Source organism: Bubalus kerabau, chromosome 17 (assembly GCF_029407905.1).
Source record: "Bubalus kerabau isolate K-KA32 ecotype Philippines breed swamp buffalo chromosome 17, PCC_UOA_SB_1v2, whole genome shotgun sequence".
NCBI lineage: Eukaryota > Metazoa > Chordata > Mammalia > Artiodactyla > Bovidae > Bubalus > Bubalus kerabau.
The window spans coordinates 59,465,195-59,482,371 of NC_073640.1; the positions used below are offsets into that span (position 1 = coordinate 59,465,195).

The window sequence follows — 17,177 nt, forward strand, 5'->3', positions numbered from 1 at the left end:
CTTTACAACTGGCCCTTGCAGGCCCACACAGAGGGGGCCCCGGGCCCAGAAAGGGAAAGGACTGGCCTGCCCAGCAGGAGTTGAAAACGGCACCCGAGGCTCTTGACAGAGTCTCTGCCTCTGGCTGTTGGCTTGAACTGTTTATAGGCAAGATGGACGTTCCAAATTGAGCCTAAAGGCCACCCTCAAAGAGCAGCCATTTTAAGAATGAGACCTGGATTCTGACCTGCCTTGTTTTCCTATTTTGTGACCTTTGTTCCTCTCCAAGACTCAGTGTCTTGGTCTCTAAAACGGGTGACTCACTAGGTCCCAGAGAAGAGAGGTAAAGTGTCAGCTGCCCCCTGCACAGTGCCTGGCCCTTAGGCCGTGAGCACCTACGATGTGAGTGGCTTGCACAGGTGGATAAACAGGCCTTAAGGAGGAATAACCCCTTGCTTGGGTCAGGGGTGGCCCAGGGACACTGAACACCAGACACACAGTGATGACCATGGCCAGAACCAGTTTATTGGTCGAGGTGAAGGGCTCGGGCTCAGGCCTCCCCAGCAACCTAGAAATCCATGTCCTCGGCCAGGTCCTGGAGGCAGGCCATGTACTGGTCTGGGGTGAGGGAGAGGGGGTCACTGTTGGAAATGTGCAGGTCGACAGTGTTCTCCAGGGAGGAGGCACCCCCTTGCCGCGCTATGTCTACAAGAACCCTGAGACACATGGGGACAACCTGTGGGAGATGGGGGAGAAATTGTCAGGAGACAGCCAACACCATCCTCTACCCAGGATGGGGTTGAGTAGACTACAAATCCCAGTATCCCCCACTGTAACCCAGGATGAACCATTAGGCCCAGGCCTGCTGGGAGTTGTAGATTTCCCCATATTCACACCCAAGTTCAGTTTAGTTCAGTTCAGTCTGTCAGCTGTGTCAGTCTCTTTGCAACTCTGTGGATTGCAGCACGCCAGGCTTCCCTGTCCATCACCAACTCCCGGAGCTTACTCAAACTCATGTCCATCAAGTTGGTGATGCCATCCAACCATCTCGTCCTCTGTCGTCCCCTTCTCCCGCAACCAAGGGAGGCCACAAAAACTAGGGCTAAGGCTGCTGAAGGGGTTCCTAGAAGCTAGGGCTCAGCAGCTGGTGCTCAGAAGGATTCTTGGGAACTGAAGTACCTCACACAGGCTGCTAGGACTTGTAGTCCACCAACTTCCACATGGTTGAGCGAACTCAAAATTGGCTCTGGGAGAAAGGCCATTGGAGGGACACCCAGAAGCCCCTGAGGAAGAACTTGCAGTTGCAGAGACTGCCAGAGGAACTATGGGAGTTGTAGTTTCTGGAAGCAGCCTCCCTTTTAAAATCCACCCCTCAGCTCCAGGAGCCTGGGGCTGGCAGTACCTTGACCATCACAAGCCTCTTGATCCATGGCTGGTCCTGGGGCCATGACTGCCCCACACAGAACCAGAGGGTATACAGTGGTGAACGTCTGCTTCCTTCAATGAAGGTGATCAGATCTGGGGGCCAAGGAACAGAGAGTCAGGGATGGGAAGAAGACCTTCTACCTGCCCCTCTCCTCTGCCCCAAAACCTCATTAACATCCTTACCTTCTCTCCTGATCAAAAGCCCGGCATACCTTTGCCACCATGACTGGGGGCTGTTAATTTGGGGAAAGCCCCTCCACTTACGCACAAGCTTAAATGTTCCTCCTCCCTCCCTCTCATCAAGACGGGGCTGGAAGGTGAACCCCACCGCACCCTCCACCCTGCCCAGAGCCCCAGCCTTTGGATGGGGAAACAGGCCCAGGAGGGGCATTCTCCTCCTCAAGGATGCTCAGTGGTTCTGGAGTACCAGATCGGTGGTGGTAACTGCTCTTTAACCCCTCAAGCCCACACTGTCCACTATGTAGCCATAAGCCATGGCTATTTAAGTTTTAATTGTATCTAATTAAAATCAAATAAAACTTAAAATTCACTTCCTCATTTTCACTCACCTCATCTAAATACTGAGCATCCACATGCAGCTAGTGGATACGAAGCTGGGCAGTGCAAATACAGTGCTATTTGCATTCCTGCACAAAGGTCTATTCGGATAGCAAGCCTCTAGAGGGTATCTTTCTCCTGCATCTGTCTTTCCACCACAATTGGTAATAATGATAACAACTTTGGCAGCTAATTCCCTGAGTGGCTTCTGTATGTTGGGCCTAAACCCCCTGCCACCTCCAGGCTGGTAAGGAGAGGGAGGAGACAGTCTGCAGATTTCACAGGTTCAGAGCAGTCCATCCTTCTCCCCAGGTTCAAGCACGAGCAGAGCCGCAGGGTCTGAATTCAATCTCCAACCTCCTGACCCCAGAGATTTTCACCACTGTTGCCTCCTGTTTCCACAGCAGAGTGAAGGCCCTGTGCCACTCACCTGTTATGAAGGGCCCCAGGTTGAACACACCTCCTTCCCTGTCCTTCGGGACCTCGCCGTCAGGCTTGTGGCCACAGCTGGGGAGGAGCTCCTCGCCTATGGCCCAGTACACGTGGCAGTGCCCCAGCCTCTGGGCGCAGAGCCACTGCCCGGCCCGCCACAGGGCCAGCCCCCCGCCCAGGCAGCTCAGCACACGCTGCACGTAGTCTGTCACGCTCTTGTCTGTCAGGGACACCGCGGGGTCCGGCAGTCGTATTGGCTGCCCAGGCAGCATCCTGTCCCCTGCTTCTGATCCCACCAGCCGCAGGCCTCCAGGGCAGAAGACAGTCTGCTGGAAGACTTGGCAGCCCCGGTAGAAGGCAGTCACCTCAAACTCCCAATCTGAGCAACAGCAGCCATAAGGTGAAGGGGGAGAGAGAATGAGAGGGTGTGAGGGGATTCTCGACCCGGGTCCTGGCCCCTCCTGCCCCGCAGCTGGCACTCACCTTCCTCGTTCGCCAACAGCTGCTTCAGGGGGTTTTCAGAGAGTCCCGAGTTTGGGCAAAGAGCAGGGATGTCTGAGTCGGGACTCTGCAAGAACTGAGGGGGGTTCTCAGAGGCCATAGTCAGATTCGAGGGCCCTCCTCCTGGGCTCAAGTCCATGTCACTCAGTAACTTCTCCACAGTGTCTTCCTGGACAGGAAAAATAAAGATCCAGGTGTTTCCATGGCCTTTTCTGGAGATTTCCCACTAACCAAGCTTTGTGTTCAGCCATGTGGAGACCCAGAGAGGAGACAGACCTGAGCTTTGCCCTCAAGGGGCTTCCAGCCTGGGGGGAGACACAGCCACCAGCACAGTAAAGGACAGACAGCCTGGGTGTATGCTGGGCACTACAATGGCCCGAGGGGAGCAGCTAATTCCAACCTGAGGAACCGGCTCTGCAAGCAAGACGTGGGCAGAGGGCCTTCCCTGGTGGTCCAGTAGCTAAGATTCCGTGCTCCCAATCCAGGCAGCCCGGGTCCCATCCCTGGTCAGGGAACTAGATCCCACATGCTGCAACTAAGCGTCTGCATGCCACAGCTAAGACCTGGTGCAGCCAGATAAATGCTTTGTTAAGAAGACCTGGGCAGAGAAGTCTCAGAATTTCAGAGAGGACTTTCCCCGGCACAGACATCAGCAAGATCAAGGATAGTGAGGTTCTGAGCTCACAAGAGGCTGAGAGAACCCTGCACAAGGAGGAAAGCTGTCAAATCCTGGAAAGTGGATTGGGGCCTCGAATGCCTGGTGAAAGCTCTGAGGTTTCTCTTGATGATGGCGCTGGGAAGCCATGGGAGGGCTGTGAACAGGGAAGGGTCAGGGGCAGACCTGGGTCAGGTTGGGGACAGACTGCAGGGGAGAGAATGGAGCCTGGGGTGAGGGTCCCAGGGGAAGAAGATGACATCTGGGCAGGCTGGTGAGGACACAGAGAGAAGATGGGGTAGAGGCTGAGGGCAGCATGGTTGGGGAGCCTTCTTACCTGGGTATCAGAGGTATTGTGTCTGCCATTGTCTTGAGAGGTATCTGGCTCAGGGATGTCCCTGACTCCTATGGAGAAAAGTGGGCAGTGTAGTAGCGGCCCTGGGGACATTCGAAATCCCATCCCTCTAAGGGAAGCCTCACTCCCAGCACACCTGAGTTCACAAACTCATAGATCTTGTGTGGGTCTTGGGAGTCCTTGCTGTGATCCTCCGCTAAACGCAACACTTCCTTCCGGTTCAGGGCAGACCGGAAATTCCTCTTCCAGGTGGGCAGGTCGGGCTTATCCTTCCCAGGAGTATAGGCACCACTGGCTACAGCCCAGGCCTAGGGGACCAGTGGTGCCAAGATAGTGGGGAAGATGACTTAGACCTTGCTCCAGAGGTCCTAACCCTGTCTCCTCGTGCCCGAACACCGTCCTCTCCGCGGGCACGTTCTAACTTGTCAAGGTTTCATCCCCAAATTCTCAGATTCTCTGTGCCCCAAGTCCCACTACCTCCGCCCTTCGAAAACCTGTGCTTGCTAAGCCAGCCTTCCAGGTCCCTTTGAATGTCTGCCACCAACTTGTCCGAGGACACGCTCGGTAATAACCTCGGCCCCTCGCACTCTGCCTCGGCTTACCACCACCGGTGTATCCCAGTTTGGTGGTAAGAAACCTTAGCTTCAGGGCCAAGTCTTGCCTCTAATATCCAAGACCGGCCCTCAGAAATCCTACAACCAAGATTCCCACCCCAGGGGCCTCTGAACCCCCCAGGATGCATTTCCTTCCTTTTCCGGTTCTATTCCCAGAACCAGGAGACTCCAATCCTGACTGCTCTCCCACACCAGTCTGCGGATCCTACCACCTTCTCCCTTTCGAGTTCTAACTCCACCCACTTCCACCAGCCAACATAAATACCGGGCAGCCCCAGGTGCGCTAGCCCCGCCTTCTCCGCCCCGCCCGCTTTGGGACCGCCCCGCCCTGCCCTACTCGGGGACCGCCCCTCCCTGCTGGCACGCACCTGGAAGATGCCGAAATCCTCCTGCTGGGCATCCTGCCGCAAGCCGTGCTTCCAAGGGATGCGGAAACGGGTGCGGCTCTCGCCCAGCCAGGCCACGCCCTCCAACTCCCCTCGGTCCAGCTGAGATATCAGCCAGGGCAGTATCCGAGGCTTTTGGGTTCCCATGGTCTGGCCTGCGCGCAGATAATACTTCCTGGGCACAGGCGGCCTCCCAGGCCCGCCCAGTCGGAGAGTTCCGCACCCTGACCTCCGTCTCAAGGGCCACGTCGCAGGTCTCTAACATATTTTCCTGGGGTACAGACCTCCCATCCTCCACGGAGGCTCTCTAAATTCAGCGAGGACTCCCTCCCAAGCTCATTTTACACCCCTCCCCTCTTTCCCCCAGCTTCTGATGTGTAGATATATCTACTTCTGTCAATTCCGCCGGTGTAGACCTTCTCTCTTCCATTGAATACCTCTCCCTCCCACCTACATAACCCCGTGCAGATACTCCCACCTTCAAGGTAGCGCCCTCCCCCTAGTTACTGCGGTGTAGATGCTACTGACCTGTAGACCTCCACCCCCGCACTTACCCCAGTGAAGAGACCCTTCCACAGTTCCCCCCGCCGCCATGATCCTTTCACCCATTTCCACCGTAGACCATCCACAGTCTCTCTCAAACAACCTCCCCCAGAGCATATCCCCATTTTCTAGAGTGGACTGCCTCCCATTCGCAGAGTGATCCTTCTCTCCCGAGATCCGTCAATATAGATGCCTCCTCTCCCCTCCTCCTTGTAACTCCTTCTGTTTGTTTTTGTTTGTTTGTTTTACAGCCGACCTCGGCGTCTGCTATTGCTTCACTTTTTTCCCTGCTTGTTTCACTTTCCCCAGATTACCCGCCTTCCCCACTGTCAATGCACACCCATCCTTTCTCCGCTTCCTCACTCCTGGACGCCACCAGGTCTTCAGTTTTTCCTTGTTACCTAAGTGTTGGGTCGGGGCGCGCAGGGTGCCAGGGCCCAGCCCTGTCTTTGGGGTCCCGTAGCTCTCGAACTCTCAGCTGCACACCCCCACTTCCCGTCAGTTGAGCTTTAGAGGTGGGGCTTCTTTTTCTCTCGTTTTCTCGAAATAAAAAGGGCTTGATCGTCGTTTGGGTGACAGACTCCAGAACCAAAGAGGCGGCTCGGCGAGCCGTGACGTCCGTTCACCTCCCACCCCTTGCCCTTCTTAGGTTTTCCGACCATTGGCATGCTGGGAAAGTCACAAGTAAATTAGGCGGGACCCAGCGCTCCGCCCCTCTATGTTTGGGCACTCACCAACCCGAACCAGTGCGCAGGCGCGGGAAAGTTGTCCTAAGAAAGGAAACTTTATACAAGTTCAGAGGAGGAGGAGGAGGAGGTGGTGGCGGCGGCGGGGGCCCAGGATCAGGTGAGCGGGACGTCAGCGCGGGCTTGGAGAGGAGGAAAGAAGAGGGAGCCGGGATCCAGGAGCGGGCAACCCAGTCCTATTCCCCCGACATCCAAGCGTCTTCAGTCTCCCAAATTCTAGCGTGAGTCAGAGAGTGGAACTATACCTCCCAGCAGGCTGCGCGGCGAACCAGTAACGGACCGAGGGGAATGTTTGCTGCGAAGCCTGCTGGGATTGGTAGTTCTTGATCCTCTACGGATTTCAGTCTCTTGGCATCTTCCTTCAGAATCCAGAAGTCGGAGCCCTAGGGGCCCTTTTTCCTCGGGGATTCAGGGGTCTGAGGCCACAGCCCCAACCCTAACCCTTCTCTCTTAGACTCAGGAGTTCAAACCCCCAGCCCTCTTCTCCAAAAACTCAAGCGCTCAGGCCCCAGACCCCTCCTCCCTTAGACCCAAGAATCAGAATCCCCAGACGTCTCCTCTCTCAGGATCAAGGTGTCTTTGTCTTCATTCCTCTTCTCTCTCTAGAGACAAGCATCGGGGCTCCCAGACCCCGAAACTCCCATAAAAGACCTGGGATACCCTTCCCTCTTTGGGGATTCATTAGTCCTGGCTCCCTCCTCATTCCCAGACTAGGAATTTGGGCCCCAGCCTTCACTTCGCTCTGAACCCTGGAGCCCATCCTCCATTTCCTTCTTTCACAGGTGCCCCCATGGCGGGCTCGGAAGAGCTGGGGCTCCGGGAGGACACGCTGAGGGTCCTAGCTGCCTTCCTTAGGCAGGGTGAGGCTGTGGGGTCCCCCATTCCGACCCTACCCCGGTAAGAGGAGTTGCCCTCCTTCCTCAGGGAGCTGCATTTGGGATGCACCCCTCTCCAACTCTTGCTCCTGGACTCAGCCTGTCTCCTTCCCTGCCTCTTTATATCTCGCTCTACTCCTTGTCCTGGGGGTTGCAGGGAAGGGCTCTCAGGAGGACAAAGGGACTGCTTGCCAAGAGCTTCTGGGATCATTCTCTGAGGTCCCCTTCCCCAGGAGCCCTGCCCAGGAGGAGCCAACAGACTTCCTGAGCCGCCTTCGAAGATGTCTTCCCTGCTCCCTGAGGCGAGGAGCCGTTCCCCCTGAGTCCTCTCGGCCTTGCTCCCTGCCACTCCGGCCCTGCTATGGTTCAGAGCCTGGTAAGAGATTTCCTTCAATCATCCAAGAACTGGCAGGGTCAGCAGCTTTGATTCTTAAAGCATAGAGAGGATAAGGAACTAGTTCAAGATCACCCAGCTAAGGGAGTAGCTCCGGGGGGTCTCCAGCACCTACCTTCACCCCCGACACCCAGCTGGATTGCTATCTGTCAGTTCTGTGAGCTGCTTTAGGAGAGCTTTTGGTCCCTCTCTATTATCTCTCTCTTGCCACACGTGCTTCCTTGCCCCTAAACTTTTGTAGCCACCAGTACCCCCAGTACTGGATTTAGAAAAGGCAGAGGAACCAGAGATCAAATTGCTAACATCCATTGGATGATAGAAAAAGCAAGAGAATTCCAGAAAAAATCTACTTCTACTTCACTGACTATGGTAAAACCTTTGACTGTGTGAATCACAACAAACTGGAAAATTCTTAAAGAGATGGGAATACCAGACCACCTTACCTGCCTCCTGAGAAATCTGTATGCAGGTCAAGAAGCAACAGTTAGAACCAGACATGGAACAACAAACTGGTTCCAAATTGGGAAGGATTATGTCAAGGCTGTATATTGTCACCCTGCTTATTTAACTTATATGCAGAGTACTTCATGTGAAATGCCAGGCTGGATGAAACTGGAATCAAGATTGCCAGGAGAAATATCAGTAAGGTCAAAAGTGCAGATGACACCACCCTTATGGCAGAAAGTGAAGAGGAGGAGCTAAAGAGCCTCTCAGTGAAAGTGAAAGAGAAGACTGAAAAAGCTGACTTAAAACTCAACATTCAAAAAACTAAGATCATGGCAAATAGATGAGGAAACAATAGAAACAGTGCAGACTTTATTTTTCTGGGCTCCAAAATCACTGCAGATGGTGACTGCAGCCATGAAATAAAAAGACGCTTGCTTCTTGGAAGAAATGCTGTGACCAACCTAGGCCACATATTAAAAAGCAGAGACATTACGTTGGCAACAAAGGTCCATCTAGTCAAAACTAGGGTTTTTCCAGTAGTCATGTATGGATGTGAGAGTTGGACCATAAAGAAAGCTGAGCACTGAAGAAATGATGTTTTTGAACTGTGGTGTTGGAGAAGACTCTTGAGAAGAGTCCCTTGGACTGCAAGGAGTTCAAACCAGTCAATCCTAAAGGAATCAGTCCTGAATTTTCCTTGGAAGGACTGATGATGAAGCTAAAGCTTCAATACTTTGGTCACCTGATGCAAAGAGCTGATTCATTAGAAAAGACTCTGATGCTGACAAAGACTGAAGGCGGGACGAGAAGGGGATGACAGAGGATGAGATGGTTGGATGGCATCACTGACTCTATGGACATGAATCTGAGCAAGCTTCAGGAGTTGGTGATGGACAGGGAGGCCTGGTGTGCTGCAGTCCATGGTATTGCAAACAGTTGAACATGACTGACTGACTGGACTGAACTGAACTGTAACCCCAGTAGGGAGGCAGGAGACCTAATTTTCAGTCACAATTGCCTGGCCATTTTGGTTACATGAACCCTTTTCTCCAGTAGCAAAGTAGGAATGAAGAGGGGTGGGAATTGGACTTGATCAAGAGTGATAGGTAGGTTTTTTCTCACACATGAGCCTGGATAGACTAATAATGGCTACTGCAGGGGCTTTGTTGAAGAGGATTTCACAGCTGGGGAGAAGAGTTCTGTGATGAGTTGCCTGAAAAGGACAAGGGGTAGAATGGGATGCTAAGGGTCATTAACCTGGGGTGTGCCATGTGTCTGCCTTCCTTAGATGGGATAATCTTCAAGGTCCAAACACTCTTAAGTCCAGCTTGGGGAAGAATGCAAGGGGTTTTTTAATCAGGTTTGCTCATTGGTCTTCAGTTTACCCCACTCTGAAGTAGAAATCATTGCTACCTGGCAAGATGATTGGGAGGAGAGGATACCCAAGTTCCCGATGTTGGGTCCAAAGTTCCTAAAGACCCATCACTGGCTCTTTTCATTCCAGGCCCTGCTACCCCAGATTTCTATGCCCTGGTGGCCCAGCGGCTGGAACAGCTGGTGCAAGAGCAACTGAGATCCCCACCTAGTCCAGGTGAGGTGCAGAGGGGCGCTGGAGAAGGATGCAGGTAGAAGGGTCACCAGGGTTCTGCCCCCAGCCAAAGTCTCTTCTGCCTCCAGAATTACAGGGTCCCGCACCCACAGAGAAGGAAGCCCTGCTGCGAAAACTGGTCGCCTTGCTGGAAGAGGAGGCAGAAGTCATCAACCAGAAGGTGATGTGTGGTCTGTTCTCCCTTTAGCTAGGATAGGAATTGCAGCATGGTTCCACACTGGGACCTGAAGCTGAATCTGCATTCTCACTGGATGGTCGGACAGGGAACGGTGGTACAAGGCTTCAGTGAAAGAGTGAGTAGAAGGGTAAGCCAGGGCAATACCTTAAATTACTGCCTTTTATTGATCGCTAGAGGGGGGTAGCTTATAGGCAAAGACTGTGGCCACCAGAAACACATTCTAGGAAAGAAATTGGGACCAGGTGAGGAAGTAAGGGAATGTATGGTGATGGGAGAGGGTGGGAGGTGTGGTTTGAAGCTGCTGATGCTGTTTAGTTGCTAAGTCGCGTCTGAGTCTTTGCAACCCAATGTACTGTAACCCAAAGGCAGCTATCTAAAATCTGAAGACCTGATTGACCATATAGGGCTATGACTTAGAATGTAGGAGAAATGGACTGCCAGAGGGAGTGTGGCTTGTGGCTTTGTCCTGGAATCTAGTTGGCTCAGGAGCTTGGGCAAAGTGTACAGTCTTATTCATTGTATGATAGAAAGCAAGGTTGTTGTAGACACTGGCTTGGCCTCCGGGTCTCTGGGAAGCCCACAGAAGTGTCGCTAGAATATTAGCAAGCTAGAAGGCAATGGCACCCCACTTCAGTACTCTTGCTTGGAAAATCCCATGGACGGAGGAGCCTGGTAGGCTGCAATCCATGGGGTCGCTAAGAGTCGGACACGACTGAGCGACTTCACTTTCACTTTTCACTTTCGTGCATTGGAGAAGGAAATGGCAACCCACTCCAGTGTTCTTGCCTGGAGAATCCCAGGGACGGGGGAGCCTGGTGGGCTGCCGTCTATGGGGTCGCACAGAGTCGGGCACGACTGAAGTGACTTAGCATAGCATAGAAAGTTTAGGGCTTGGCCCTGATTGGCTGTTGGGGCCTTGGCAGGGGCGTGGCTTGGCTTCGCCGGTTCTTGGCCATCTTGCTGGGAGTAGCTTGGCTGAGACCTTATAGTCTAGTTTGTGATTGGCTGATGTGCTGGATAGGGGCGTGGCCTAGAGCGCCAGTTACACCTAGAACTCGCTTGAAGCCACGCCTCCGAGCTTCCTATTGGCTAGCTACGAGGGTGTGACTGAGTCTTACCTTAGCTCTTCCTCTCCCTGTCCCACAGCTGGCTTCAGACCCAGCCTTACAGCGCAAACTGGCGCGCCTCTCTGCCAGTTCCTTCAGCCGCCTGGTGGAACTCTTCTCTAGCCGAGAGGTCAGCCCTCGCCCAAGCCAAGCATTGCCGTGCCCTGGGCCTCCGCCACCTTCCCCGGAACCCCTGGCCCGCCTGGCCCTGGCCATGGAGCTGAGCCGGCGCGTGGCTGGGCTGGGGGGCACCTTGGCCGGACTCAGTGTAGAGCATGTGCACAGCTTCACGCCCTGGATCCAGGCCCATGGGGGCTGGGTGAGCCGCCACAGCCTCTCTGGGCTTCTCTTTACCTAATTGTCATTGTATGTGTGTGTATTGGCGGGGAGGGACGGGGGTGGAGTCTTAACCTTCCTTTCAGACATCACGGGTGTTCTCCCGCTTCCACCGTTCGTCCGTTCTGTGTTTATCGAGCACCTACTGTACACCAGGCACTGCCGTGATAACTGCAGATGCTCTGCCCAGCTTTAACCACTCTGGTATACACAAAAAGTTATGTCAGAAACAAATTCCCTCATCTGTAAAGGCAGGAGAACTCTAATACCTACCTCAAAGGGTTATTGTGAGGATTAAAATGGGATCATCCTTGTAGGTACTTGGTCTTTGTGGGATGACTGTCTGTCTGTGCAGCACTGCCTGCGGGAATGCCTTTTCCCCAATATCCCCCTTCCTTGCTTCCTCTGCCCATCTGCTCAGGTATCACCCCCAGTGAAGCCTTCCCTGGTCTTCATTTAAAGTCGCAGTCACCCCCACACCCTCCCACCTTACCATGCTTGCTCACTGCTTTAAATCCAGCGCTGGGCTCAGAGCTGGATGGGGCTCCTGTGTACGGACTAAATGACCTTTGGCTGCTGTCCCCGTCCCCTTGAACATCAATTTCTGGCTGCTTAATGGACACCATCTCATTTACCGGCCTCATCACTGCCAGGCTGTCATTGCTTCACAGACTGGCAGAAACTGGCTAGGTGTGTTTGAGGAGCAGAGAGGCAGCCAGTAGGGCTGGAGCAGGGTGGGTGAGGGGGAGAGGATGAGAGATGAAAGCAGGAGAGGCGGCCAGATCGTGCAAGTCTTTAGGCCTTGTGATCATGCTTAAGAACTAGCACACAGTGAGCCAGGAGTTGTAGGAGGGCTCTTTGTAGAGGGATGCAAGCTGACTTGGGTGGTCACGGGCGCCCTCTGGCGGCCGTACGGGGACTAATGTAGGGGGCAAGGGCGGAAGTGGGGAGCCCCAGGGAGATACCAGCGCTGGTCCAGGGAGGAAATGAGGGTGTATCAGACCAGGGTCGGGGCAGTGGAGAATTCTGGATTTAATCTGGAAATAGACCTGACAGATTTTCCTCACGGAGAGGATGGGGAGACCAAATGGGAGACAGGAGTCGCGGATGATGCCGAAGATGCCGACCTGAGCAGCTACAGAGCTATATCTGATGTCCCCTGAGACCAGGAAGAGCAGAGTAGAGGGGAAGGTGGGGGGCAGGTTTGGGGAGAAGTTAGAGGTGATCGGAGGTGGTTCAGTTAAGGGAGAGACACCCTTCAGACCTCAATGCAAGATGATGATGGAACGGTGGATATTAGGGTCCAGAGCTCAGTGCAGAAGCTGGATTAGTCGTAAGAACATTTTATTCTTTAAGGAATAACAGGCAAGCTTGGCCAGGTACTCAGGCAAGGCCTTTAGTGGAATGATCCCATCTATACCCCTCAACCACCTTATAGGATTCGATTATTATCCTGGTTTTATGGAGGCTGAGGGAAAGTCCTTTATTCAGGGTGGGGAATTGGAATTAGGACTTTAACACAAAATCAGGGCTCTTTATTGTTAAAGCCCCAGGACTCTGTTCCCCTTCTTTGAGTCTCTCTACCCCAGCTGTGGGGCTTTGCCTCTCCCACCCACCCCCAGGACCGTTTGCACCCACCCCAGGTTTCTGATCCTTTCTTGGGGTCTCCATCCCTCACCTCTCATCCCTGTCTGCCTCTCTCTGGGTCTCTGTCCCCTCCCCCCCTCTGGTTCCTTGCCTTCCCGGTCTCTGCTCTCACTGGGCCAGCGTGGACACTGCTGTGAGTGGAGGACGCCTCTCCACTCACGGGGATCCGCCACTTTTCCCTTCCAGGAGGGCATCTTGGCAGTTTCACCCGTGGACTTGAACTTACCCTTGGACTGAGCTCTCCCTCAGAAGTTGCTGCAAGATCAGACCTCATGTCCCTGCACCCTCTTTCCAAGCCTTCCTATTCTACTCAGGGCTGTGGGGTGGTGCCTGCCCTGTTTTTTTGCCAAAAAAAAAAACCACACAACTGTTTAAAATGTTTTCACATTAAAAACTTTTTCAAGTATTTTATTATGTGTTCTTTCTCTCAAAAACTAAAGGACTAAGTAGAGGAGATTTGGTTCAGGGACCTCTCTAGTTTATAAATTGGGGATTCATTCCTTCTGGAAATATTCATTTGAGGCACCTACAAACTCCTGCCACCTGAACAGCTATCTCCAGAACAAAGCTATGCTCTTCCTTCACGGGGCATCCAGGACACCATCCGCTTCTCATTTTTCTCTTCACACCGCTCCTTCTGAGCCTTTTTTGCAGGTTTCTCCTCATCTACCAGTCCACCAGCGGTTGTCACCCTCTTAGGGCTATCACTCCCTTCACTGAATTATGTCTGTAAATGCCTAAAATGAGAAGTACAGGATTACAAAGGAAGCCAAGTACAGTCAAGCCTCGGTATTCACAGATTCCGGATTTTCGAATTCGCCTACTCTTGAACATTTATCTGTAGTCCCCAAACGAATACTCACGTGCCTTTGCACTCGCTGGTAGGCGTGCTCGTGCTCAGAGCAGAAAACGATCGGACTGACCCAGCGGGCACCTTCCAGCTCAGGTCGGGCGAGGCAGCGCTGCTGCCCTCTTGCAGCTCTCACACTGTGTACACACATCCTTTCTGCAGTCTATTCAGTGCCACATTTTCCACGTCTCTGTGCTACTCATGCTGATTTCGCTGTCCCAAAGGGCCCCAAAGCATAGCCCGAAGGTCCTAGCCGGCATTCCTAAGTGAAGGAAGGCTGCCATGTACCACAATTAAGTACGGTTTGTCGTACATCGTTTTCGTTATAGTGCTGTTGGCTGCAAGACCAATGTGAATAGGCCCACTATACATTAAATAATGTGTCTACAAACAAAATACACAGAAAACCTGATTATATTTTGATGGGTTGATGAGAGTGTTGTGACAAGACACTTGTGGCAACCTGACCCTATATCTCCCCCAGGATCAAGGCTGAACAAGGTGTTCGCCAGTTCAGTGTTTGTGATGATTTTGTGGGATGTAACTAGTGCAAATAAGGATCGAGTGTGGAAATAAAGCTTTCAAGATTAATATAAAAATTAGTGGTATAATAATAGACATGCCTCCTCATTAATTAAAAACACCTACGGTGGGTCTCCTAACCATGATTTCTAAGTAGAGCAGGAATGACATTTGGAGATGGATCAGTTATGGTTGTGTGACAAATCATATACATTTAGCGGCTTACAATAACACATTTATTAATCTCAGTCTCTGCGTGTCAGGGGTATGGGTGCAGCTTAGCAGGGTGCTTGGCTCAGGGTGTGCCTATGCTGCTATCAAGGTCTCAGCTTCAGTCTCACCTGAGGCTGGGGGCCTCTTGCCAGTGCTGGTTTTAGCAGAATCATTGCAGCCTCATAGAGACACCCGACTCTTCGATTTGACTCAGGTCTTCTAACCACCTTTCTAATCACACGAACTCTCCAGTGATCTTGTCCATTTCGTGGTCTATGACCTAATGCAGCACTGACTGGCCAATAGAAATATGACATGAGCCATAGGTGTTATTTAGAATATAACAGTAGCCCCATGAAAGCAAAGTAAAAAAGTTAAATTAATTTTAACAATAATTTTTATTTACCCCATTTATCCAAAATAGAATCATTTTAACATGTAATCAATATAAAAAATACGAATGAAGTATTACAGATTCTTTTCTTACCTGAAGTCTTCAGAATCTGGTGTTTTACAGCCATAGCTTATCTCAGCTAAGACTAGTCATGGCCCATTACTCAGTTGTCCCATGTGGTTGCCATCTTGGAGAATGCAGAATTTGACACTTGAGACTCCCCCAGTTTTGCTTCCAGCCCAGACCTCCCGCCTGTACTTTCTGTGGTGTGGAATTCGCTCAGTCATATCCGACTCTTTGCGACCCTATGGACTGTAGCCTGCCAGGCTCCTCTGTCCATGGAATTCCCCAGGCAAGAATACTGGAGTGGGTTGCCATTCCCGGGGATCTTCCCTATCCAGGGATCAAACCCTGGGTCTCCTGCATTGCAGGGAGACTCTACCATCTGAGCCACCAGGGAAGCCCCTGTACTCTATACCCAGTGACATTAGTTTATTCCCTAACGTTGTAGACAATGTTATAATTTTTCCTTCTTCATAGCAACACAAGAGCAAAAGTAATTGATTGGGTTAACTGGAAATCAGAAGAAAAAAAAAAAAAAGACACAAAAACCCTGCTGAAATATTTGGAGAAATGGAAAAGAAAAAAAAAATTCCACACAACATATAATGTAAGGGTCAAGATGTGGGTTCAGATAAAGTCTCTGCTTTTCAACAGACAACATTAAGAAAAGGCAAAGACAGGTCACAGATTGGGAGAAAAATGTAAAGTCTATACCTGACAGAGACCTGTATCTAGAATCTATAAAGAACGTTTACAATTGGTGAATAAGAAAACAACTCTGTTTGCAAAAATACACAAAAGACTTGAGCAGACACTTGACAAAAGAAAATACACAAATAGGGGAACTTCCCAGGTGGTCCAGTGGTTAAGGACCCGCCTTCCAATGCAGGAGATGTGAGTTCCATCCCTGGTTGGGAATCTTGCAGCAACTACTGAACCCACATGCTCCGGAACTTGTGCACAACTAAAACCCGAAGCAGCCAAATTAGAAAGAAAGCAAGCATGCAAATGGCGGATAAGCACACGAAAACATGAAAAGGTGCTGAATAACTTGGCGGTCAGGGCAATAATGCAACTCACAACCAGGAGATAATCTCTTCCTACATAGGAGAGTCGTTAAAATTATAGACTGATTTTATCAAGTGCTGGAGGGGATGTGGAGCACCTAGAACTCTCACGCATCACTGATGGAAATGCAAAACGGTAGAACACCATAGGAAACTTTGGGGCAGTTTCTTATCAAGTTAAACATACACCTAGCATAGGACGCAAGCATGTCCTCCTACACTGACCCAAGAGAATTCAAAGTGTACATCTACAGAAAGGTTGGGACACGATGGTTTATAGCCACTTTATTCATAACAGCCCCAATCTGGAAACCACCCAGATGTCCACCAAGAAGAAAATGTGATCCAGCCATACAATGGAATACTCCTCAGCAATAAAAAGGGTTGGACAATCGTTATATGCGACATGAACGAAACTTGAAAACATTATGCTGAGAAAAACAAGACAGGCACAAAAGAGCACATACTTTTATCGGAAATTTTATAAGATGAAAAGATACACTATAGTAACAAAACATAGTAATTGCTTCTGGGGTTGGGTGAGAGGGCGGTGTTGACTAGAAAGGGTCGTGAAGGAACTCTCTAGGGTGATGGATACATTCCACAAGTAGCAGTTACCTTCATTCAACAAGTAACTTTTTCTACAGGTCGAGGGAAGCTACCTGGAGGATGTGGCGACTGAGTTGTGTCGGGACTGACTCATGATGGCCAGACGAAGGGGGTGGGTGTTCCCAGCGTGGTAGGACTTGGCAAAGGCCAAGTGCTTGAGTGGGGTCACTGGGTTTAAAAAACTTGTACCAATTAAGTAGAGGGCTAGAGATTAAATACCTCGATGCCTGAGTCCCATTTCTGACTTGATTCGGGATCCCGGACAAGACCTCCCTCTCCTTGAGCCTCTCACTGCTTCAGTTTTCCCGCAGGAAAATGGGCACAAGCTCCCTTATTCCCCCTTGGATTCCCTACAAGCTGGGAGAAGCCACAGAGTGGACGATGAGTGACAGTTTGTTTGAGCCAATCTCTGGAGCCTAAAGCCTGCTTTCCTTTCTCGTGGGCCAATCGTCACGTTCTCCTTGAGGCCACCCGCTTGGTGGAGGCAGGCCAAAAGCCTCATGACGTCACATCGTTAATAAACCAATAGCAGCTATTAAGAGGCGGGTACTTTTGGTGATAGTTCTATTTCAAGATGTCCGCTCAGCGCAGGGTCCGCCGGGAAGCTTTGAGGCGGTACTGGAGAAGGGGAGGGAACTCCCTGTAGATTCTGCCCAATCGTCAGTCGCGCTTC

At 51.5% G+C, this 17,177-nt stretch overlaps 2 protein-coding genes and 1 long non-coding RNA gene across 9 annotated transcripts; 1 reads left to right on the plus strand and 2 right to left on the minus strand.

Annotated features, from left to right (window-relative positions):
* Window positions 1–482: 482 nt before the first annotated feature.
* IRF3 (interferon regulatory factor 3) lies at window positions 483–6,127 on the minus strand. 3 transcript variants are annotated; one of them, XM_055554085.1, is made up of 8 exons: window positions 5,460–6,127; window positions 4,888–5,060; window positions 4,042–4,213; window positions 3,888–3,955; window positions 2,878–3,064; window positions 2,393–2,773; window positions 1,382–1,497; window positions 483–715 (listed from the first exon to the last, which is right to left on the minus strand). In XM_055554085.1, exons 1-8 carry the CDS (start codon window positions 5,563–5,565, stop codon window positions 548–550), a joined length of 1,371 nt encoding a protein of 456 aa, XP_055410060.1. In that variant the 5' UTR covers window positions 5,566–6,127; the 3' UTR covers window positions 483–547. The 3 variants fall into 3 exon arrangements, with proteins under 3 accessions (XP_055410060.1, XP_055410061.1, XP_055410062.1); XM_055554086.1 differs by having other exon boundaries at window positions 5,850–6,126; XM_055554087.1 differs by lacking the exons at window positions 4,042–4,213; window positions 5,460–6,127 and having other exon boundaries at window positions 4,888–5,353.
* Window positions 6,128–6,167: 40 nt separating this feature from the next.
* Window positions 6,168–13,192, plus strand: BCL2L12 (BCL2 like 12). 5 transcript variants are annotated; one of them, XM_055554092.1, is made up of 7 exons: window positions 6,168–6,294; window positions 6,977–7,091; window positions 7,303–7,445; window positions 9,415–9,501; window positions 9,588–9,679; window positions 10,844–11,122; window positions 12,973–13,192. In XM_055554092.1, exons 2-7 carry the CDS (start codon window positions 6,985–6,987, stop codon window positions 13,021–13,023), a joined length of 759 nt encoding a protein of 252 aa, XP_055410067.1. In that variant the 5' UTR covers window positions 6,168–6,294; window positions 6,977–6,984; the 3' UTR covers window positions 13,024–13,192. The 5 variants fall into 5 exon arrangements, with proteins under 5 accessions (XP_055410067.1, XP_055410069.1, XP_055410070.1 ...); XM_055554094.1 differs by lacking the exon at window positions 6,168–6,294 and adding an exon at window positions 6,391–6,415; XM_055554093.1 differs by lacking the exon at window positions 6,168–6,294 and adding an exon at window positions 6,646–6,767.
* LOC129632459 (uncharacterized) lies at window positions 13,164–17,130 on the minus strand. Its single transcript, XR_008704532.1, has 4 exons — window positions 16,724–17,130; window positions 14,859–14,952; window positions 14,500–14,666; window positions 13,164–13,523 (listed from the first exon to the last, which is right to left on the minus strand). It is a non-coding gene; the product is annotated as an uncharacterized LOC129632459 (long non-coding RNA).
* Between the last annotated feature and the right edge of the window lie 47 nt (window positions 17,131–17,177).